General features: G+C 40.2%; 1 protein-coding gene across 1 annotated transcript in view; it reads left to right on the top strand.

Moving 5' to 3' along the window:
- The first annotated feature begins 5,632 nt into the window (after positions 1–5,632).
- SH3BGRL2 (SH3 domain binding glutamate rich protein like 2) overlaps positions 5,633–23,480 on the top strand; it is a 49,859-nt gene continuing 32,011 nt past the window's right edge. Inside the window, exons 1-2 of the mRNA XM_061460720.1 lie at positions 5,633–5,782; positions 9,184–9,516. Of these exons, the coding sequence (XP_061316704.1) occupies positions 5,633–5,782; positions 9,184–9,516 (483 nt within the window). The remainder of the gene's footprint in view (positions 5,783–9,183; positions 9,517–23,480) is intronic.

The raw sequence follows: 23,480 nt of genomic DNA, 5'->3' as shown, positions 1-23,480 counted from the left end.
ACACAGGTCTACCACTATCGGTGGGTGACCCTTAAGTAAGAATTGCTTGTGGTAGGAAATGGAGAACCAGCCCAAGTTTCTGCATTTTTTTTTTTCTCCATGATTTTTCTATTAATTCTTTGCATACTTTTAAACACAATCACAGCCCTCAGAGCATCAGCTTTAAACAAAAAAATCTGCTCAGGCTTCTTCTCCTTATAAATTCTAAAATGCCGGTTTTAAGGGGATTGCCTCTACTCCTTTTGGTGGGAAGTTACATTAGACACTGGAATTAAAAGTCATATGATGTCAAGCAAGATGGGTGCCAGTGCTGAGAAAACTGAATAGAGTGGTACAATTTCCACAGGATTTAAAATTAACCTCATTGCATGATTGGCTTACATTTCTAATCCGATATATCAGGCTAAATATAGACTTTGAAGAGAATTTCTTTCCATGCAAATAATCACTGCAGGCTAAAACTTAGCAAAAAAAAAAGGGGGGGGGGGGGGGAACTAAGAAAGAAAAATGTTAAATTTAAATGTTAAATTAAATTAGATAACCTGTCATCTTGCTAGAATATTAATCTGGAACTGCACATACAGCAGGTGCAAGGGAGAGAAGGCAAAAGGAGAAAAAATAAACAGAGAAATTACTGTGTTTGAATATATATTTGTAGAGGGAGGGTTTCTGATGCTGTCAGCAATTTCTGTCAAAGATGTACCTTCAGAGACATCACTGTTGACTTTCAAATGTTTCATGTTTTATTACTTCATATTAATCATTAACGATGAATGGCGTCCCTGGATGATCCACAAGAACTATGAATCATTCATTATAACTAAAACAAACTCTTTCTCTCTTTTTTTTTTTTTTTAATTAAAATAAGCAATGTTTATTTAGTTAAAAAAAAATAATCAGGAAAGCAAAACCTTTAGAAAAGAACTAATATTTTTGAAAATGCTGTAAATTGATACTACAAAAACTTCCAAGGTCAGAGAAGGAACCAGAGAGTGGGGAGCCAAGATTAAGACTATATGCAGTGTTTTTGTTTTCTTCTCTAGTCTCCTAAATCTCCAAAGAATGTACATATCATAAAATGTCTTATGTAGGCAGGTACCATTCCAATTTAAAAAATCCATACAAATATTTTGTAGATAAGAGAGCTGCTTCTGCAGGTGAACCAGCTCTGTGGCACTAAATCCATTTGGGAACAGCTTTCATTTCCCACATTAGAGCAAGACATGAATTTCCATTGCGGCAGATGAAAAAGATTTGCTTCACAGACAAAGGTTCCCATCTCCATTGGAATTCAGCAAACTCCAAACATAGGAGAAATATTGTAACCCAGTTCACTCGGTTTTATTTATTTGTTAATGTAACTTGTACTGAGAAGTATAAATAGCCCTTAGTTCCTGGGGAAGTTCATGGCACTGTTTTTGATCAGCCTCACGAGAAATTTGTTCTGAATCCCTGAAGGGTTTATTCTTAATACATGAATTCCAGACTATGAGAGAAACTACGTCATCAACTGTGATCTTCATTATATCCATGTCCCATCAAAATCAGTCTCACTGGTTCAACATCTAGATGCAGCTTTCAGATAAACAGATGAGACAACCCAAGCTTGGAAGTGACAGTAACATGGAGACAGAATGAAAATACCACAGGTAAAACTGAATCTGAGTTAGATGGAGAAGATGCCTGTAGGTATGAAAACCACAACAAACAATTATTGCCATGCTTAAGGACTGCATCCTAGTGAGTGACAAAATTGAAAGATCCTAAAAGAAATATTGAGAGGCTGTCTGTCAGAAATTGCTTTAAAGAAGATACACATGATATACAAGATACATATGATTCTGTGATTCTATACTTGCTACACACTAGGTCAGCTGCAAAACTCAGAGGTTTGCTAAGGGTGCTCCCAATGCCACTTTTCTAGACTGCAGTCATCACATTAAAAACTGTTATCTCCTGATATAAAACTGTTATCTCCTGATGTAAAACTGTTATCAAAGTTATCTCCTGATATTTTAAATAGAATTTATTTAGTTGTTTTTTTTTTTTAAGTGTAGAAAGTAGACTGGGCATCACAGATATTGACCCGCTAAGGGTCTGATATAGCTGTGGTATCGTATTTGTCCATTTGTGGTCAAAAGACAATTTTCTTTAAACAAGGAAATAATTCCTTAAAAGATAGTTTTTTTTAAATTGTATCTTCTTTTTCAGGAGTTCTCTAAGAGCAGCCTATGCTGACCAATTCATGGCTGAAACAGGTTATTACTGAGGCACGTATACTGTCTAAAATAAGCCAGTTTGCATGCATTGCTCTTGTAAACCCTAAGATTTTAGGTTTATTTCTAGTGGCCAGACAACATCCTTGATATTTTTTTTTCTTTCAAAATTTATTCCAATCTTTAACATTCTGACATAACCCAGGGTCATATTCTGCACTCAAATTCATCCCCAAAAGACTCTGAGAGCAAAAGGTTGCTGTTAGGTTTAGCAAGATGCTTGGCCAAAACCTCATTAGTTATTTCATACCTGCTATTCTGAAAGTAATTCTAGTTCAGTCCAGACGCATTTAGAAGGAATCAATAGCAGCTTTGACGTGCATACCCTTGCCATGCCGTTAGTACAACAGCAGACTTGACCCTGCTAGATGCACGATATGCCCATTGCTTAGTGAAATGGAAGGTATATCTCTTAAGAAGATGATTTTGATGAATGGAGGAAATAACATTTCTTGCAGCAATATTAATTTTGGTAACCTCTCTTAACTTCTCCTTTCTTTGTTTTACAGATTTCTGGTGAAAACCACTTGTGTGTCTTTCACTAACCTTTTCCAATTAATTAAATAAAGTGGGCTGAATTAATTTTTTTATCTTACCATCAAAGTCATGCTCAGAATAGTCTGGAAGCTGCCCTAAGCTATGACTTCACTGACCAAAGTAATATATACTTACTGTGTCAACCATCAGTTCTCCCAGTGGCAAACATGGGCACAAAGAATGTCATTTTGGCTGCAGAGAAGGGCTGGTAAGGTCAAACATGACCAAACAGTATTGGGTTTTGTAGCTAACTTTTCGGAAACGCTAAAAATGCCACTTCGCATTTTCACCACTTTACATTTTAGAATTGAACAACAGTTATAGGTTAATGAGTCCTCTATAGAAAATATTACTTCCCAACCACTACCTCCCCAGTACCTTTATGGCGGTAGAAAATAAATCTCAGATAGCTCTGAGGTGGAGTAATAGCTCACTGAATGGCTGACCTAGGAAAACATGGTGCGAAAAACAGGTCATGGAAATGCAAAATGTAACAAACTGCTACAAATCTGAAAGGAATAAATAATGTTACCAAATTTTCAGGGTTACTTTACCAAATAATACAAAAAGTGTATCTGCTTTGACAGATACATGCTTAGCACAAAAGAGCCTGGGTTGAGACTATAACAAGATGCATGGAAGGGCAATGGCTTGTCTACTCATTGCTTCAGATATTGTATGGTTTCTTATTTATTTAGCTGCAGGTTTAGCCTGGCTTATATTGCCTCCTGTGTACGCTACGCCACTGCTCAGTGTATTAGTTTCACAAGTTGTATTTACCCTGACCTGGTGATGCCAGGCCAGGCAGCTCATTTCTATCCAGTGTGCTCCTACTGTGAGTCCACGTCTCTTCCACTTCTCTCCAGGCAGGAGAGGTTCCTCTCTGTTCTCATGAGCTCATGAAATTGTAATCATTTCCCAGGTAGGTCAATACAACCTGTCTGCAGCACATCACATCCCTAATGCCTGCTGCCACTTATTTGTTTTCTGCCTTCTCCCTCCACCGGTCCCCTCTCCAGTTTAGAAAAAAGGACCCACATGCTTTCCTCAGCCCTTCGTTCTCCATGGCATTGCCCATGCAGCCTGTGATGTCATAAGGGCAGCACTCCCCTGGTTTAGAAGGATGCCAATAGGTTGGCTGCAGCCATCTGCTCTGCTTTTATAGAGTTAAATTCATGCCATCTGCACATCCTGTCTGCAGGGAAGGGGTCTGCCAATTAAGCATCTTCTTCAGAAAGATGGGATACACCTGCGACAGGACAGGGGCCATCACAAAATGCGTGGGTCACCCGCGCTGTGTATGTGGACACCTTTGGCTCTGGGATGATGATTAGTGTGGGTCAGTGTCTCTTCCCTGCTGGTTTGTAAAGGTCAGCTCAAACCTGTGCCCAAGTACAGTCTTGTGCCCCACAATGTGAATGTGGCCTCTGTTTGTGGGCTTGAAATGCAGTGTACATATAACCTTTATCTTCAAATTTACCCCAGATTTCCAAGTCTGAGATTTCCAAGTCTGAGATTTCCCCCCCCCTCTGTTCTGTGAAAATTCCTAAGTACTATAAAAATAATAACTATTCTTAGTTCATTTGGTGCATACACTTCAGGAAAGCTTACAGTATTCATGTACTCAGCTGCTTCTTATTCTCCACAAAATTGTTTGCTCTTTGTCCTTGCATACGCAAGTATCATTGCTGGCCCAATTCTCCGGAATCCTGCAAGAAGTGAATCTTCTAAAGTGCCTTGTCAGAGTGAAACTGGACAGACATGGAAAACCAGCTGGAAACCAGCCAAAATGAATGTGGTGGTAGATTGTTTTTCCAAGAGCTTGGCAGAAGGTCCCCCAGAAAAGGTTTGGCAGGAATGTAATGCTCTATGACTGCTCCCTGAGTGCACTTCACATCTTGAGTGCTCAGTAATTTAAGTTTCATTGGAACTGCTGATGGGAAATGAGATTTGTGGGGGCTTTCATCCCTCATCCCTCGGCATTAATATAGATTATGAAAGGTTGTTCAACTTAGCAGAAACAAGGATGAACCCTTGCCCTAAATTGCAATGTTTAAAAATAAAAAAAAAAGAGAGAGAATAAATCTGCTCAGAAGTTTGATTTCATCAAGAAATGCAAACCTGCTGGGCTTCATAGTATTGGGCCTGATTAATTTACAATAGCTTGGGTTGAAAGAGCAGGCAGGATAGAAGGCTGGACACTGATTGAAACCTTTGTGGATTCCTGCTCCTCAGTCAGAATGATCAGCTACAGCAATGGTGGCATCTTTAAAGGCATGAGTAGAAAATGAACTCTGGCACTTCTTACACAATGTAGCTGTAAGTTTAAGGAATGATGACTTATTTAATACAGAGCCTGGAAGTTGTTATTACTTCTGGGTTCAGTCAGATGACTGAGCTACATCAGATAAAGTGTTTCACAGGAAAAAGTTTTTATTTTCAAAGGTTCTTAGTATTAGGAATTCAGAGAGGGAATCAAAGCAGCCACAGATACTGACAACTAGTCATGCTTCAACTAAAGGGCAGCAGCTGAGAAGAATGGACTCTTACACAGCTTTCCGATCACCTAGGCATGTTTAGATTAAAATGGCATAAAGGAAGGTTTACTCAGCACTCTGAAATCAAGAACAGCCATACCTTTCTGCTTTCTTCAACTTGCCATAAATTTGTGAATTCAAGAATCAAAACCCTTCTCAAAACTGTCCCAGCGCTGTCTCTTTCTAAGGGTCTGCTGTAATACCTATGCTTTGTAGCACTTCAATAATTCAAGTAAAAAGAAAAAAAGCTTTATGTTAGGATGTTATCTCTAAAATCTGACCATGGAGAAAGCTGTGAAATGCTCTGAATGTAAACCTCTGACCACAGTGAAAGTTCTGGAAAGAACAGAGTCCTGTGTGAAACTGAATTTGCTACTGGAAGACTTCGGTGTGATCTACAAGACCTCCAAAACCATTTTTGCAAGGGAAAGGGTGACTAGGAGCTGTTTGACCTGTTGTATTAGGACCTCTGTGTATAGGAGGAGTCGTAGTAGTATGCACAACTAGGCATTAATGCATAACTGAAGGAGTGTACCTTGGACATTCCTTCTGTGATTAAAATAACATCTTGATTATATAGTGGCTTCTAGAGTGTATGTAGAGAATCAGGCTCCAAACAGCATCATCTTATATGCTTTCAGGTTGTGTGTAGCCAAGATATTTATAGGCTATCAGCCACCACAGTGAGTGCTGTGACTTAAAAAGTGGAACAATCCTATACTTATGTTACTTTGGCCATTTGGTATGTTTTGGAGCCTTTAAGTTATCCACTTTCTCCTGGGATCTGCAACGTGAGATCAGCTGATGATACTTGATAGGTCTATTGAAGTTGAAACATTCTGTTTTCTCTATTATTTATCATTTTTAGCTGCTCCCTGGCATGACAATCACAATTCTACCAAGGAAGATTGCTCAGGACTGTCAGAGCTTTTAATGACACTCTAAACCAGTAATTTTTGACTTGTTTTGGTACTTAGAATTTTTAAGAAGTGCTGAAGACCCCTTTAGGTATGTAGATTATTGCAAGGTCTGTGTGAATTTACTGCTTCATAGCAATGTTTCACAGAACCCAGAGAAATAACTGATGGGTAGTAACAAGCCAGAGACCAGAAAACTTCTGAAATGTGTCAGACAGACTGCTCCTTTCAGGTGAGAGATGAAGCCATCTTAACCACTTTTTCAGTCCTTAACATAGTATTCTATTTCTTCAGAGTTTTCCTCCTATGCCTGTTGCATCTTGCTATACAAATAATCTTTTATCAAAATTAGAATCTTCTCTGTCCAAGGTTGTGCTTCTATTTTCACAAACTCTCGAACTGTGTTTTTGTATATTCTTTGTTACCTTAGCAGCAGTAAAGTTCTGTTTAATCTTCCATGAAGATCTGGCATAACAGTGAATCATTCTTACCATGAAATGTTTAGAAACTATCCCACTACCCTCCATAAATCCGTATTTTCACCTCCAGTCTTAGATTGCAGTGTTTCTGTACCCCCTGTAAACATGGAAAACTGCTCATAAATAATTTTAATGATTTTTTAATTTATTACTTTTTTTTTTTCTACTTAGCTAAATGTTTTACAATTTGGACTTCAAGCCTCTAGAAATGTAGAACAGAAATGGAGTTAGAGGTATGGCCTCAGGACATTTGCAAACAGCAGCTGCAGGACAGAAGGTGATGGACAGTCTTCACCTGTACAACATGTTAAAGTGCAAAATGTCACATGGCAATGTCCGATAGGTTTTACCCTACACAGACTAATAGTTCTCTGCTTAGGAACAATGTAAAGTAAGAAGCTGCTCTACAAGCTTTGAAATCTTCAACTTCTCAGTGTAATATTTCTTTTTCCTAACTTATGGATCGCTTCCATGTCAGATCTAGCTTCTTTGTGTGTATGGAAACACTAGCAAAAGATAGAAATAAAAAAAGCAGTCTGGATTCTCAATGCCCACACTACATCAAAGTTGTTACTGAGAAGCCACATGGTTTCTCTAGTTGTTGGTTATGTTTCAAGGCTGCTTCTGAGAGGTAGGAGCATACTCTTCTGTTTGGTGAGAGTTAAAGATGTTCAGCACACTTCAGAATCAGACTTTGCTTTCTCTTTTTCTGTTTTGCTATATTTAAGAAATATATTAAAAGGCAGGAGTTATTAATATTATAATTTAATATTATTTATCAATGCTCTGAGAGAATCAAATACAATGAGCTGCAGTGAGTTGCCCTTCTATTTGTTTCATATAATAACAGTATGGCCAAATTAGAATATTAAACCCAATATTTTTTAGTAGAGAGTAAATAGGGAAGTAAGTGGGAAGGAAACACCTCTGTCTTTCAAAGAAAACTGAGAGAAGCACAAGAAAATACGTTGCCAGAAATAATCCTGCAGTGTAAAGGAAATTCACCGAGTAAGGTAATGGGGATTTTCCAGCACATTCCTATAATTACTCACCTATCACAGAATTTTAACAAGTTGCTTGGAGTTACCTTACAAACCAACATAAAATAAATGTTTGCCTCCTGTGCTGGTTGTTCAGCAGCAATTAACCAATAAACACTTCTTGGTCTTCTGTTTGTGGTTCCCATAGCAAGAGTTGCGCTCAGATGAAGACAGGATCACTGAAGCCAGAAAACCCTAACCTTTGTACCTAAGTTTTCTCCAATGAGGTTTACTTTTTTCAACAAGCACTCTCAGGAAAGCAAAGTAATACATTGTTATAGATCTTTGAAAGACTAGTAACTGAATTCCCATTACAGGATTGGACTTGATATTGAGCTCTGCTCCAGAGGACAGTGAAGTCAGTGGAAACCTCTGAGTGACCTCCACAAGTTAGAAATCAAACTCAAATGAACACTGAGAATTCTGATAATTTTTTTATGGCTTTTGCTAGGTACCTTCTGTGAGGCCTGCAGGATTTCAACATAAATGATCAATATTAAAATGTAAAGAAAGCTTTAAGGGTGTATTTGGCAGTGAGTTGAGGTCTGTGCTTAGTGAGGACAATGGAAGTTCAGTGATAGTGGTGGCGATGCAAAGATGTGAAGGAAGCTGGCACCACACACTTTGCCATTGGGATGAAACGGTGGGAAGAGAGAGTTAGGCAGAAGGAGAGAGTAACCATTGGGCTGCCTGTAGGGTAGCAAGAGGATGAGGGTTATTACTGTGGTAGCACATATAAGGCTGCCAGCTATGTGGTTCTGAGTCTTTAAATAAAGACAGGCCCCAAAAGCTGATGAGGATGTAGGGATTCTCTTTGGTCACTTGCAGATGAGCTGACTGGGGAAGGGTTATTTGGGGTTGTCTGCTTATCCTGTTGATTAATAACATCTGTTCCACAGCTGTCAATATTGACAGCTGTACTTCTATACCAGGGAGTGCAAATAGCGCTGTTTGACTCCTTTGAGATGTATGGTGCAGAAGAGCCCTCTTGCGCAATGGCCTAACATCCCTTGCATTGTCCCTTTCACCTGCCCTGACAGGAATATACCTATGTAGCCTTTCCGGAACGGCAACGTTTTCCACCCCTTCTCCCCTGTAAGTGGCAGCCAGGGGGTCCAGACCCAAGCATGGCGGAGCAGAGGCAGTGGCTGCACATAGGGTAGGAGCGCTGGGAACAGCCAGGCGGCCCGAGCTGTGAGGGGGGGAGCAGCCGTAACGGGGGAGGGCACGACTCAGTGGACGTTGCTCATCGTGCGTTGGGGTCACCTCGACCTGCGGGCAGCGCACCTGGAGTGCGCACAAGCCCCTCCGCAGTCTCCCAAACGCCGCGGTAGCACTGAGCAGCCCGGCTCGAAGCACGCAGCTGCCGTCTTGCCGGCGCCGTGCCGGTGGGGCAGGGCGGCGCGGCGGGCTGTGCCCCGCCCGGGAAGAACTACAGCGCCCGTCGGCCCCTGCGCGCCGCCACCACCTTTCCCGCCTCTCGCCGTTATCGCCTGCCTCCTGTCAGTGAGGAGCCGGACCCGGACCCGGCTCGCCTGAGAGGGGCTGCCGCCGCTGGGGACGGGGGGCAGTGGGGTGGAGCGCAGCGGCCTCCTCCTCCTCCCCTTCCCGATCCCTGTGGGGGAGCGGTGTCCCCGCAGCCTCGCTGCCCCGTCCCGTCCGGTGGCGCGGCACATGAGGTGAAGATGGTGATCCGCGTCTTCGTCGCCTCCTCCTCGGGCTCCGTGGCTGTGAGTGGGGGCGAGCGGCGGGGAAGAAGGGAGATGACAGGGGTGCGGGGCCGCCGCGGCCGGGGCTGAGCCCCAGGGGCCGGGGCGAAGCCGGCCGGTGGGGGTTGTGGAGGTGGTGGTTGCGGTGCTGGTGGTGGTTGCGGTGCTGGTGGTGGTTGCCCGCCGGCGCTCGCCGTCCCTGCGGCTGGCGAGCCTGCCCTCGGCTCCTAGAGCTCGCCCTGCACGGCGGCGAGGACCTGGGATCCAGGCAGTCGGCTGTTGTGAAACGCGGGTCTGAATTTGCAGGGGTTGCGTGTGCAGTGGTGGTGGAAATGACTGCTCCCCCCTGCCCCGAAAGGCAGCCAGAGATTAACTTGTTCGTAAACTGCCTTTGGCAAAGCAAGCCCCTCTGAAACCTCTTTGTGGGGGACAAACACTGGGTGTGTTTAAAGGGTCTTAAAGGTGATGAAACAGGGCTAAACTTGCCCGCTCAGGAGCGGGGTTCAGCGCCTCGGCGCAGGCAGGCGCGGTACCTCCGTGCGTGCCAACTACCGCAGGTTCAAAAATAAACAGAAGGAGAGCCGAGGGACAGACTTCACCCCTAGCACTTCTCTGCACTAAGAAATACTTTGGGAAAGGTACAGCTCCTTCCAAACTCGGTTTTGAAAGGCATCCCTGCATCCTCTGCTTAATTGAAGTTCTTACAGCTTTCTTTTGTTGAATTACTTCTGCATGTGAGCTGTGAACATCCATATGTTTTATATAAAGTGACAGTTCTGATTTCTGTGAAGGCAATCTAAGTGTAAGCATTCTACTGAATTTGTCCTTTAATGGTAAACATCAGAAGGATTTGGATATAATTGCTATTCTTTATGCTTCAGCAATGAAGGCAGTGGCACTTTTGCATTGTGGAAGGATGTAGCAGTATATTTTCCAGTCTGAAGGTTTATTGTGTCTTTACTTCCTTCAGCTTTTTACTGCACAATACTAGTTTTCAGTTCAGTGGCGTGGTGACAGGTATGTGTTCTGATATGTTTTGGCATGAAGTGTTCAAAATGCTTAGTGGCTGCATTACAGCTAATAAAAACTAATTATCCATTTCAGTAGCCAACTGAGTAAACACAGAGTGTCTTCAGAACTCTATAATCCATGTTCATCAAACATCCATAATAGAAACATCTTCTTTCCTGCATGGGCAATTGTTTCACACTGTGGTAGCGCAGTATTGTTAGGTTTAGTTTCTGTTTCATACCTCATAGCTTGAACAATAATGCATAGTTTTATATTTTGTTTTTATTGAAGGGGAGGAAAAAGGCCACATTATTAGCTCACCCATATCTCCAGTCTCTAAATAGCTTATTGATGGGAGGTTTTTTCTGCACTCTTTCCCCTCTCTCTGCCTGCAAGATACATGTCCGATTAAGAGCAGCAGTATAACCCTCTTCACTATCTGTTAACCCAACAAACCAAATTTGAGGATGAGAAGCAGTTTAATTTGCACATCAGTTCATTTGCTGTCTTTTTTTCTGGGTTGGACAACACAAATATGACATATAGTATGGCTAACAATTTGCATATGGTGATAGTCAACTTCATCTAGGCAGCAGTATGTCCGAGTACTGCCTAGCCAGAGAATAATAGATAGTTTAGTGACTGAAGGTACTGTCACACCGGGCCAAAGCTGTGACATCTTTTTTGTGTCAGTTTTGATTCATCTGTTTCATTGCAGCATTCATGAGCTTTCAGTATGGGCTGAGTTCCCGTTGTTCTCAGTGTCACATCATCAAAGATTTTTGATTTTGGGTTTGCATGGGGTGTGTGTACATCAAAGCTGAATGATTAAAAAAAAAAAAAAGACAAAGAAAAAAGCACTATCAGCTGGCTATACTCATCTGGAGAAAAAGGTGGTTACTGTATCATACATCTCTAAAAAATGGAAGTTGTAAACTTACTGTCATCCTCCTCAAGCTACATTCTAGTAAAATGCAACAAAAAGTGAGTCATGTAATTCCTTGTCATCTTCTCCAGCCTTCAGCACAACTACATCAGCTACTTTTTGGGATCCTGTGCAATTCATGGGACAGGATGATTTCCCTGTCTAGAGAAATGTGTGTCCCTTATAGATCCTACTCCGTCTCCTGCTAAAAAGAGTGTCAAAATCCATGGTTTAATTTACACCTCTAGGTCAGCTTGAGTCAAATTGTAAGCTAACTGCTTGTGAGTGGATGTGTCTGAGATTAGTGTCTGACCTGCTGTAATTGACCAAAACTTTCTATATGTAGGATTTGCTTGTAAACTAAAAGCAGTGCCATGGTGACTCGATTCACTTTCCTAATGTTACTAGAAATACTTATGTCGAATTACTCTGTACTTTAAAATGAAAAGTCCATCTAGTCTCTAGAGCAAGCTTTTGGTTTGGCAAATATGACTCCTTTGGAAATCTTCAGAATGCCCAAGTCAAATGATAGACATTTGGCTGAAACATTGCTGAGAAATACACTGGTTGTGTAGTCAGCGCAGGCTTCAATTCGCATAAATATAACTTTCGTTGGAAACATTTAAAATAGTTATTGATCCCTATACTTGGTGTAATTTATTCTGTGCTAAGGAAGATGAATATGCATAATAGTCATACATAATTCTAAGAGTTCAGTGCATAAAATGTTTTGGGTGTCATTCTGGGGAATAGAAAGGAAATAATTGGACTGGATGAGAAGGAGCCAAGAATATTGTGAACCTTCCCATCATTTGGTCTTGGACTTCTCCCTGCAGCACCTTCCTCACTTCTGAAGGTTCTTAGACCCTTGAGAGGTTAATGGTACTTACTATTTCTGTTGTTTTTTAAAATAAAAGTTGTGAATATAAATGCCTCATGAGCTTTAAAGAGCTCACAGGTCTGAAAACCTAATTGTTGCTGGAATGAAAACATTCACCTTCAGTGTTTAGGGAAGCTGTAATGTGAGTTTACCCATAAAGATGCTGTAGACAAGTTCTTGAGACCTTCTTGTGGGAAGGGAAGATAAAGGTATTTTATGTATGTGCACATTTCTGAATATCCTCGTGTTGTTTTAAGCATGTATTAGGCAGATCCAATTGAATCACAATGGGAAGCCTCTGCATGGGCAGGCAGGCACGTTTCTACAAGCCTTACTGTCTCATACTTTTTCTGACCTGAATTTCTACTGGTCGTTGGTAAGCTGTGTCTCGAATTCCAAGCACTTCTTTGTGGGACTGTGGAGACAAGCTTTGCAACTCCTCCCTGATAAGGACAATCTGTGTTCTTTTGTGCTGAGAAGAAAGGCTACTTTAAAATTACCTTTCACTCTTCTCCCTTAGCCGTGCTTCACTGTTTTCAGGAAATAGTTTATGCCCTCATTTTTCAACAAATCATTCCAAGGTAACTCTTAATTTGATCGGTTTCACATTTTCAGTCTATCAATAGAGACTTACACTTGTGCTACTGTGCTATGCATTGACTCAGTTAAATGGTTTTTTTTCAGTGTTTTAAAGCAGCTCTACCTGTGACAGGAAACAGGTAGCATGAGCTAAGTAACCCTATGCCCGGAATTCCTACAGTTATCTAGAAATGTCAAACCAGAGTAGACTTCAGTCCTCTCACAGTCAGAGGACTGAAGATCAGGTAAGGAGGATATAATTGAAGAGCTTTCAAATAATGGAAAAACTTGAAACAACTGTCTTGCTTGTGCTTTCTCCTCTGTGGTAATGATTTATTGCCTTGGAGCATCATCTGTTAAGCAGAACGGATAATAAAGGGAGGTTAGTTACTGCAGTAATGGAACAGCAGGTAGAATCTACTCTGACTAGTGAGAGTACCAGCCTGAAAAGAATAGACTATTTAAATGACCAAAACTTGGAGTTTGACTGTTGCTACAGAAGGGAATTATATATTTTTTATGAGGAAGCTTGATAAGATAGGTGCAGATAAATTGTTTTCTATGGCAAATATTTGTTTTATGAGACTAAACATAAACTCTGTTTTTATTTAAGCATGTTATGGAAGTCAAATGAGTTGGAATTTTTGCTACCGGGAATGACTTTTGATTACAGCATAAAACATCAGAATGTCAGAATAATTACAGTCATGTTTGTTTGGTTCAGGTGTTGCTGGATAATGTAATGAAGACAAATACAATGCTTGCATACTTAAGGCTAAGCTTGTCTCCTAGTGATAATCATGAATTTCAACTCCACCCTTGTTTGTACAATGTTATTGTAACTCAACAATGCTATGTTTCTCTTAGCACTTCTCAGGAAGAATGTGTGTCTTGCTGGGAGGTGTGGAATAAATTAACTTAAAATATGTCACTTTTAGAATATCTGCCAGCTAACAGGTTGTTTTGCCTCTCTGCACCCTTTTGTGAAAACTGTGTTAGTTATGGTGGTCATGTGGAGGGATTTACAACTTGTTGCATGCAATCAGTGGAAATTCAGCTACCTATGATATAAAATATTAAGCTTTGTAAATTATAAACATTGTAATGTGTTTTTTTTTTAATATTAGAAGTTTGTAAGATCAGATCAGAGCAGCAGGAAAGTTAGCTTTTCAGAAACATGACAATAATCTTTACAGTTAGAAGATCCTGCAATATGCATGTGGGAAATAATAGTATTTTAAATGCACGACCCCAGTATTGTCTACCATCTGCCAGCATGCTGAGGATACACCTGTTGGATTGGATCCTAAAAGCCCATTTTATGAATCTCACATGAAGATAATACTGTGTCCCTTCACTTGGTGAAGACGGTGTTGCTTTTGATTGTGCACCTACAGAGTAGTGCTGTAACAACAGCAGTGGTACTGTTGGAGATAGTATGGAGATAGTGGTACTAGATGGAGATAGTTGGACCCTCACCCAGTAACAGGACATGTCATGTATCTGTGTCTCAGACATGAGCAATTATATTGTCTATATGAGAGATCTGTGAGATGCCTGTATGAGATGCCTATGGGAGATGCCTGTAGGAGAGATCTGGGGATTTTCTGGATGTAGTCCCTTTGACAGAATCAGTTCTGTCATCCTTACTCAAGTTTCTGATTGTCAGGTCAGGTGACTCATACTCATCTTTGCTGGTTTCTGTCAGGCCTGTTTTGCAGGGCTCAAGTGGCAGACGGAGCCGGAGAGCCCTACTAGCAACTGTGAATTCTATGAGGCAAGGAGGTCAGCACTAAAGCCTTCAGGTGTTTTTCACCTTAAGGACCCTCTGAGGATCTAGCTCTCAAGTCTGTATTCCAAAAAAATCTTAATTCTAGTCACATCCTTGTGATGGAGGGAAATAAGAGCCATAGAACAGCAGTTGAGGTAGCTTAAGGAATGTGTTCAGGAGGGAGCTGGGTGAGAACCCTAGTCACAAGGATGTAGGTGGAATTTAGACCATATTTGAATGGTATTCAGTACCTAACTAACACACACTTGTGTGCTCTAGTGCTTTCCAAATATTTACATTTCTTCTTGGCAGGTAGATTATGTCAGAAATAATGCTACCTTGAAAAGCACACTTTAGACTACATGGTATCATGAGCAGTAGGACGGTTACTGACCTCTGATTACAATCATAGCTGTAATAGAACTTCAAAGGAGTTATTGTTCTGACTGGGCTCCTGAGCATGTGTTAAAGTGTGCATTTTGACTCTCCATGTGCTGGTCTGCTTTGTGCATGATTCAATAATGACATTTTCATTCAAGATTTAGCCCCTCTGTTTTTCTATAGATTACAACAGTGTTGAAGTGCAAAGCCATTCCATTCAATAGACATACTTCACTGATGGTGACCTATTCTCCTTAATCTTCCATCCATACCATCAAAGCCTAGAAATCCTTTTTTTCCTAACCCTAGTCATAGTGTCAGTGATCACTGGAGATCACAGAAAGCTGAATTTGATGACATCAGTGAAAAAAAAATCTATATCTAACTTGCATGTAATTTATTAGTACAAATTGCTTTTGGATTACTTTTATTTTCCACATCAGTTTGTGAAAGGAAAATTAATTTGGGCACGTAACTCACTTGTCTGCTTTCTAGAGGGTACAACCCAGGGGGTTAGGCGGGGAATAAAGAATATGTCATTCTTTGGTTGTCCCCATTTTGTTGTCTGGCACTAGTACACCAACATATAAATTATATAAACATATAAACTGCCACATTTCTGGTTGCCATTGTCACATTATTCTGTGCCAACACTGATCCTGCAGAGAGACTCCAGCAGAGGGGCAAGGCAGGCAGCTCTCGTGCTGTAACACATTTGGTCACTTCAGCTGCTTGCTTCAGTGCTACTGAACTGGAGATCTTGGTACCAGCAACTTTAACCTGGTAAATTCAAACTGAAAGCAGCATGTTTTCCATATGCAGCCTATTGCAGGCTTGGCATCTGTTTTTTTATCACTACAAAGGTTGCTCAGCTAAATGACAATGACTCAATGCCGTTACATCTGGGCATCACAGAACTGCTTTCCCAAAGTCTGGTCAGCAATGTTTCTGTAAACCGAGGTCAGATACTCACTTCATCTCTAGATGATTATTATTGTTTTTTTTTTCCCAAGAAGTCTTATTTGGGCAAAAAAAGAGAAAAAGAAGATGCTGAATTGAAATCACTGCCTGACTAATGTGAATCCTATGGTCTGCCATAATTTACTGAGATGTAATATCTAGTATAGTAAAGCTTGCTGAAATTGGTGGAAAAGTCTTTATTGACTGACTGGGCTTTTATCCAGGCCAGGTGGCTTCCACTATTATACTTGAATGTTGTCTCCTATGTGAATGAGTTCAGGACTTTAATATTATTCTAAATCTGTTCATGCATGTAAGCAGTACAATACTGCTGCTGACACCAACTTGGAATCACTTGAGTACTGTCTGCAAACATAACATGTCCTCATTAGCAGTAAGGAGAAATGAATCTTGGGATATAAGGTTCTATCTAAAATGAAATAGCTAGAATGCTGGTAGAAGTGTTGTACTGGATGCCTAAGCCTCTGTTCTTGGGCAAACCTTAGCAAGGAAGTACCAGTTGCATGACTTCCAGGCCAAACTCTGGGCAAGAGAGCTGAATTTCCTGAATCTCCACAATTCTGGTGGACAGGTAGGCTAGAAACAAATAACGTTTCTCTCTTCTGCTCCTGAATACTTCCCCATGTCTTAAATTTAAGGACCGATAGATAAAATTAAAAAAACAATGAAGACATACCAGTAAATGTGAAATTGCACTAGTCAGTTACCTGATAGTCAAAGCCCCATAAAACCTGCCAAAGTATGGGACAATATTTACTCAAATTACCTTTCTTAGTACTTGTAAGAGCTTTAAAAAATTTCAATATTTTAACTGATATATTGAGTATTCTGCTTCTAATAGTCTTGTCAAAGGTGAAGTATACTGCTGAATAAGTCCATTTCACTTGCTATATGAATGCTTTTGATTTTGATTAATTAAAATAAAAAATTAAGTCTATAATGCAACATGTTTCAGTTGATGTCTGTTAGATTCACTCTGGTACTCTTATGTACAATCAATTTTCCAGTTTAATTATTTCAGGCTGTTTATACTTCTGTTTATCCAAAGAAGGAAATGTAGAAGAAATAAGTATTTGTGGAAAAAATTCATCTTTTAAGGAAGCTCTTTATATAATAAAATCAGGATTGCTTTTGTCTGTAGCAATCTGAATGCAACTTGGAGGTAAAGAATTGTCACTAAGCTGGTAACTCAGAGTGTATCATTTTATTAGCAAGTACACAAAGAGCAGCAGTTTCCTCACCTGCAGCCTCAAGTGCTGGCCTCCTAAGGGAGTCTATCCAGAAGAAAATACCGCAATCTTTGTTTTTCTTGCAGTGTGAAAGCTTGATAAGAGTAATAAACACAGAAATGCTGTAGTCCTTGTGATCTGTTCTTGGTGGAAATCTACTGTATCCAAACCCATGAGCATATTCCAGTATGCCAGTGGTTTTTACCAGCTTAATGTTTTGATAAGTTTTACAGAAGTTAGTTAACATTTTGCAGGTCCTCACCTCATTCTTGGTGAGGTGAATGGAAATGTGGAAGTCATGGTAGTGTTTCTTAGCTGTGACTGTCAATGAAAACAGTCTGCAGTTAGCTCCAAAAGCTTGGAAGAGCTTCTGACTTCCTCTGTAGCCATGAGGTTGTTTCCATAATCCTCCCTCTTGGGGTTGGTACATTGCTTAGCCAGCACTTGCTGGATGGGCAGATGGAGTCAGTTCAGAAACCTGAGTCACTGTTGACTCTCATTTCTGAAAACAAACATCATATTCACTTCAGTGGGACTCATGTAGGTGAGCAGAATTTGACCTGATCAGGGAATGACTCAAAGTTGTTAGTGAACTTCAGATGCTTTGACTGGGAAGAAGGGGTGACTGGGATAAACATTATGCAGGCAACTCATTTAACATAGTTTGTCCCTAGCAAGAGAAAGTGGATACAAAACCTGCTTTCTTGGGGTTTAGGCCTCTATCTGTGAAGTATTTTGGGGTAAAATCTTTTGATTCTTCTGTTCAAGGCTGTGGCAGTCCTTCCATTCAGGTGTGTTGTAAGTTATTTCTCACAACTCGGGAGGGGCTGAGTCTAAAGCATGTGGCTATCCTTCTTTTGGGGTGATAAGAGCTATAGTGATGAGGGACCTTCTTAAAACAAGTTATTTCTATCTCAGTGGGAAAAGAGGAAAAACAGCTGGATTTTACAACAGTAAACAGCTTATTTAGTCTAAATTTAATATTGTACTTAAGTATAAGGTAATTGAATTTGCCACAGAGAAAAGGGAGTAACTGTCTTGCTAGCTGTTTTATGAAGAGAAGCTCTTAGGAGACGCAGGATATTCAGTGACTCACATTAATTAACCAATAACAGCATGCCCTTCCGTTGTTGCCTGTCTCATTTGGGTAGGATAGAACTTGTATTAACAGTTAAGAGTTTCAGGATTTGTTGCTGGTTTTGCTCTTTTACCTCTGGATAACTAATCCCCACCATTCCTGGTAAGACAATGTGCGAGATGTTTCTCGTTTTACTGCAAGAAATAAACTTGCATAAGTTAATGCCTGGGAGTGACATTTGCATATGCCTTTTGTTTGAATATACATATGTAGATGGTACATATATTTATATATATATTTATGTAGTATATACAGTGTACATATATGTTTCTTAACCTCAGAATCACCAGTAGAATCTAATTATCACCTGGTGAAAATAAACCACTGATTTTTGCATTCTCAAAAGAGAAATAAAGATAATGTCCTTTTCACCAGTCTGCTCTGTAACACCAGTCCTCTGAATTCACTGGATAGATCTCAGCTGAAGCAAAAGAACATGACTCAAAAGAAAAAATCATCAGAATTTAATGGTGGAAATTCTGTCACAACTTTCACAAAGTTGTTTTGTTTCCTGACATTTTCCTATGCTGCAGAGGATAATATTGGGTATTTTCTGTGCTATGAAAATCTTTATGAATAATTATTTAGAACAATTTAATAGTAACATTACAAGTCAGTTAATGACTGGTTTCTTAATCATGGAATTGGGGTCTGTGTTTTCCCAAGAAAGGCAAGTGAACTTTTTGTTGTCTTCATTTGAAAGAAAGCTTCCTTTGATCTGATGAACAATAAAGCTTCAGCAACTGAAACCTCTCATTACATTGCTGCAGGGTTCATGAAATTATCCCTCTTTAATCTAAAGAAACGCAATTCAAGTATGCATTAAACCTTTGATCTGGATCTACATCTCATAAGATATCTCCTGGAGTATCTCTAATTGAGCGATCTAATATGTTTATATAGAAGCAGAGACAGGAGTGGCATTTGAAGGATTTAGACAGCGTCACATTCTTCAGTAGGATCCTGCTAGGAAGCTAAAATTAGAAAGGAGTTAGAAAACTAGTCTTTGATCAGAGAAGAGAGCTGCCATGAAGGCCCCTATGTGCGAGCAATCCCCTCCTATGTGGTAAAAATGGTTTGCTTGCAGCAAGGTGTATTTTTCTTGTAAAGATTCCCAGCATCATACCCCAGGGGAGTCTGAAAATCTATGAGATTATTCAGCATGATATTCAGCAATACCTTTGGCTTTGTGGAGGTGACTCCTGTTGACCTTACAGGAGATGTGTCTGCAGTTTATGGGATAAAATGAGAATGCTGCTGTGTTTGGGGATGCAGCCAGTCACTAAGAAATTGAGCTGCAGAAATACCAAAGAAGTGATAATTTGCACATACGGAGCTGCAAGAACACACAAACTACATGGATATAGTTGCATTTGTTGGAAGAGAAATACCATTGACATCTGTTAATAAAGTTAGAAGCTTCATCCTGCTCTCAGTTGAGTCAAAGGTAATTTTGTTTTTGATCTGAATAATAGCAGTGGCAGTCAGCCCTGGTTTAGAGAATTATATCAACAAAATCCATCATCCTAGCTTTATAAAACTGTACTGATAGAACTTTGCAGTAATATAGTCCAATTTTATCTGAAAAATGACATTTGTCTAGAGCCTCAGATGCATTTTTCTGTTGCTGTTCCATATACTGCTGGGAAAACCTGTAAATATCTGTAAAACTGAGCACAACAAATTCTGAATGACTTGTGCTGCTGTTACTGCTGTTATTTTAAAGTGCATTATCAGGGTGTGTGTATCTGTGGTTGGCAGACTGACACAGCTGTGCTGTGCGGATTGTAGCTGTCATGAGAAAATAGTGAAAGTATTGAGAGCTTTAGTTCACAAATTTGTTTTTCAAATTCTACTGGAATCATATCTCCGATACTTCAGGATCAGAAAACAAATAAATGCAAGCATAGTCCTTTTTAGGGGAAGGCTTAGGTTTCCACGTGTCCAAGAGGTCTTATAATTCTCTCAAATGTATGGGGAGATCTTAGTAGCTTTATGGGAGAAATATGGATATGCCTGCATGTTTATATAAGATCAGAGTTCTCCATGAAGCCCAGTTTGCCACTGTTGGGCTAGGCTGTACTGCAGCCTTGAAGCTTTCCTTAATGTCTCTTAAAAATGTTACCATGCTGCAAGGAGGCTGCTGCAGGTGACTTTTTACAGCGCCACACTCTTCATTCTTCATAACATTCTTCTCCACACTGGAGATGATAAGGCTCCAGGGAGGCCTTAGAGGAGCCTTCCAGTACCTAAAGGGGACCTACAAGAAAACTAGAGAAAGAATCTTTACAAGGACATGTAGGGATAGGACAAGGGGAATGGCTTTAAACTGGAAGAGTGTAGATTTAGGTTAGACAGAAGGAATAAATTTTATACAATAAGGCTGGTGAAACACTGGCACAGGTTGCCCAGAGTGGTGGTAGATGCCCCATCCCTGGAAACATTCAAGGTCAGGTGGGCTGGGGCTCTGAGAAACCTGATCTAGTTGAAGATGTTCCTGTTTATTGCACAGGGGGTTCCAACCCTAACTATTACATGATTCCATAATTCATCAACTGGCTCTTGTTTCAGAAATAGCTGGATCCACAGTCAGGTGTAACTGGGTGTTGAGCTGTGAGTCCATAGTGACAAAATATGAAGGGTGCAGCCTCATGGGTAGGGTAGGAGATGAGCAGAAGGACTTACATCTTGTGCCAATGGAACAGAGACCCACCCAGAAGAAACAAGGCTAATTACTGATTCAGTCTCACGGGCTGCTAGGTGGTTTTATCCATTCTAATAGATAAATATTCCAGTGCCACTGGGCTTTGATGCTCAAAGCTAATGAGAAGGAAGAAACATGACCTATTTTTTTACTACCAAGAGATTTGCTTTTTTATCTCATTTGCAGTAAGTACAAGAAAATTCAGCTGGAGTTACTTTATTCAGTGTGACAGAACAATGTGACTGATAAGTACATAAAACCAGTTCACAACACTTTCAGTGCTCTGCTGACTCACCATGTCACAAAAAAAATAAAGACAGTTGTGTGTTTTCATCTTAAAAGTTTAGGTGATAAGCATGTTACATAATAGGGAATGTGTGTGAATTTCTTGCTAGGGAGATTTTTCGCTTTTAAACTTTTTTCTTTGCAGAACTCAGAATAGAATAGAATATTTCAGTTGGAGGGAACCTACAACGATCATCTAGTCCAACTGCCTGATCACTTCAGGGCTCACCAAAGGTGAAAGCATGATATTACGGGCATTGCGCATATGCCTCTTTAACACTGACAGGCTTGGGGCATCGACCGCCTCTCTAGGAAGCCTGTTCCAGTGTTTGGCAACCATCTTGGTAAAGAAATGCTTTCTCATGTCAAGTCTGAACAGCTATCATGTGTCCTATCACTGGATACCAGGTAGAAGAGCTCACCACCTCACTTTCCATCCTCATGAAACTGTATAGAGCAGTGAGGTCACCTCTCAGCCTCGTTTTCTGTAAACTAGACAATCCAGATTCCTCAGCTGCTCCTCGCTGGACATTCCTTACAGCCCTGTCACCAGCTTTGTTGCCCTCCTCTGGATGCATTCAGGGACCTTCACATGCTTAAATTGTGGGGACCAGAACTCAAGGCGAGCCTGCATCAGTGCTGAACCCAGTGGGATAATCCCCTTTTTGACTGTCTGGTTGTGCTGTGCTTGATGCACCCCAAGATGCAGTTTGCCCTCTGGGATGCCAGAGCACACGGCTGACTCATAGGAGTATTATGGCATTTGCTTACTTTTCAAAACCTTGTTATAAAATTACTCTCTTCAGTGCTATTTCAGTGAATGTTAAACAATTACCAAGTATTTAACATGTTTCAAAAAAGAAACAAACCATAGTTATCCTATTTTTCGTCCCTCCACAAAATCGTAATTTCTACCAACCAAGCTTGCTTCATATTCACAAAGTGGTATTTCTAAATTCCTGCGTATTTTCAGCTATCGCAGTATTGGACTTCAATGTGCAACACACCAAAATATTCCCCCCTCCTAACTCTGCAGAGAGAACTGTGAGATTCAAAGATCAGCTTTCTGTTCATCTCTGCAGGACTGACTACTGAGTTTCCAATGGTTCAGAACTTGACAGTTCTCAGCTGCCTTGCTGAACTGAGACTTTACTGAGAAAGAAAAAATATTCTTCAGAATCAAATAACTTAGAGAAATCAAAAGGAATAAATGTATGAATAAACATAATATAACATGGAGATCAGAGAACATTGCATTTAATTAGGAGGTACTAAAGAGTAGCTGAATTAATAAAGGCTGCAGTTATCATACTTGATTTATGTGTAGTATACATTTTGAAAAGGAAGGTAGATGTTGCTTGTTGAAAGGGTTTCTTTCATGATGCAAAATAGTTGCTATAAATATGCCACTTTAACAAAAGGGAATAGTACGAGCAGGAGTTAAATGTAGAATGCTAAATAGGAAATTTAAATTATTCTCTGGCATCTTTGAGAAGTTTCTGCATGAAAATAACGCTTTCTTTTTAACCACTCTCTCAAATTACTGAAACGTATGGTAAATTGTAAACAAAAACATCTATCTGTTGAAAAAATTAGCTGCCAGCTAGGCTTTGAATTGTTAGTCTTTTGGAATGAATTATTCTAGCCTGGTGGGGTGGTTCCATCAGAAGTTTTTGATAGCTGACACCACACTTTATGAATCCCTGAGATCTTCCAGGCTGTTCAGAGTTTCTGTTGTCTTTTGTGCTAGCCACTAGGATCCCAAACTTGGTTTTAAGAACAACAACAAAAAAAAAAGTCCTAGCACATAATTGTAATAATTTTGAAACTTCTTGGCTCACTGTTGGCTGAGACATCTTTAAAACCAGAATAAAGTACCAGCATGCTGTGTTAAACTGCACTTTATTTTAGCTAGAGTTCCAGCCAAAGAAGAACCAGTACACATTCCCAGTGTCCTCACAAGAAAATATCTATGACTAGGAAAGATGCTGTATCTGTATAGCACAAATATAATTTCAAGCATGCATTTTTGTCAAACAGAAATGTAAAAGTTTTCAGGATAGTATAATTCCAGAGAGTTGAGCTCTTCCTGTAGGCTATG

The sequence above is a fragment of the Pezoporus flaviventris genome, unplaced genomic scaffold (assembly GCF_033815535.1).
Source record: "Pezoporus flaviventris isolate CSIRO_AGI_PZ_B2104156 unplaced genomic scaffold, CSIRO_AGI_Pfla_v1 ptg000031l, whole genome shotgun sequence".
Lineage (NCBI taxonomy): Eukaryota > Metazoa > Chordata > Aves > Psittaciformes > Psittacidae > Pezoporus > Pezoporus flaviventris.
Note: the sequence above shows the minus strand (reverse complement) of the source record. Positions and strands in the feature narration are given on the sequence as shown.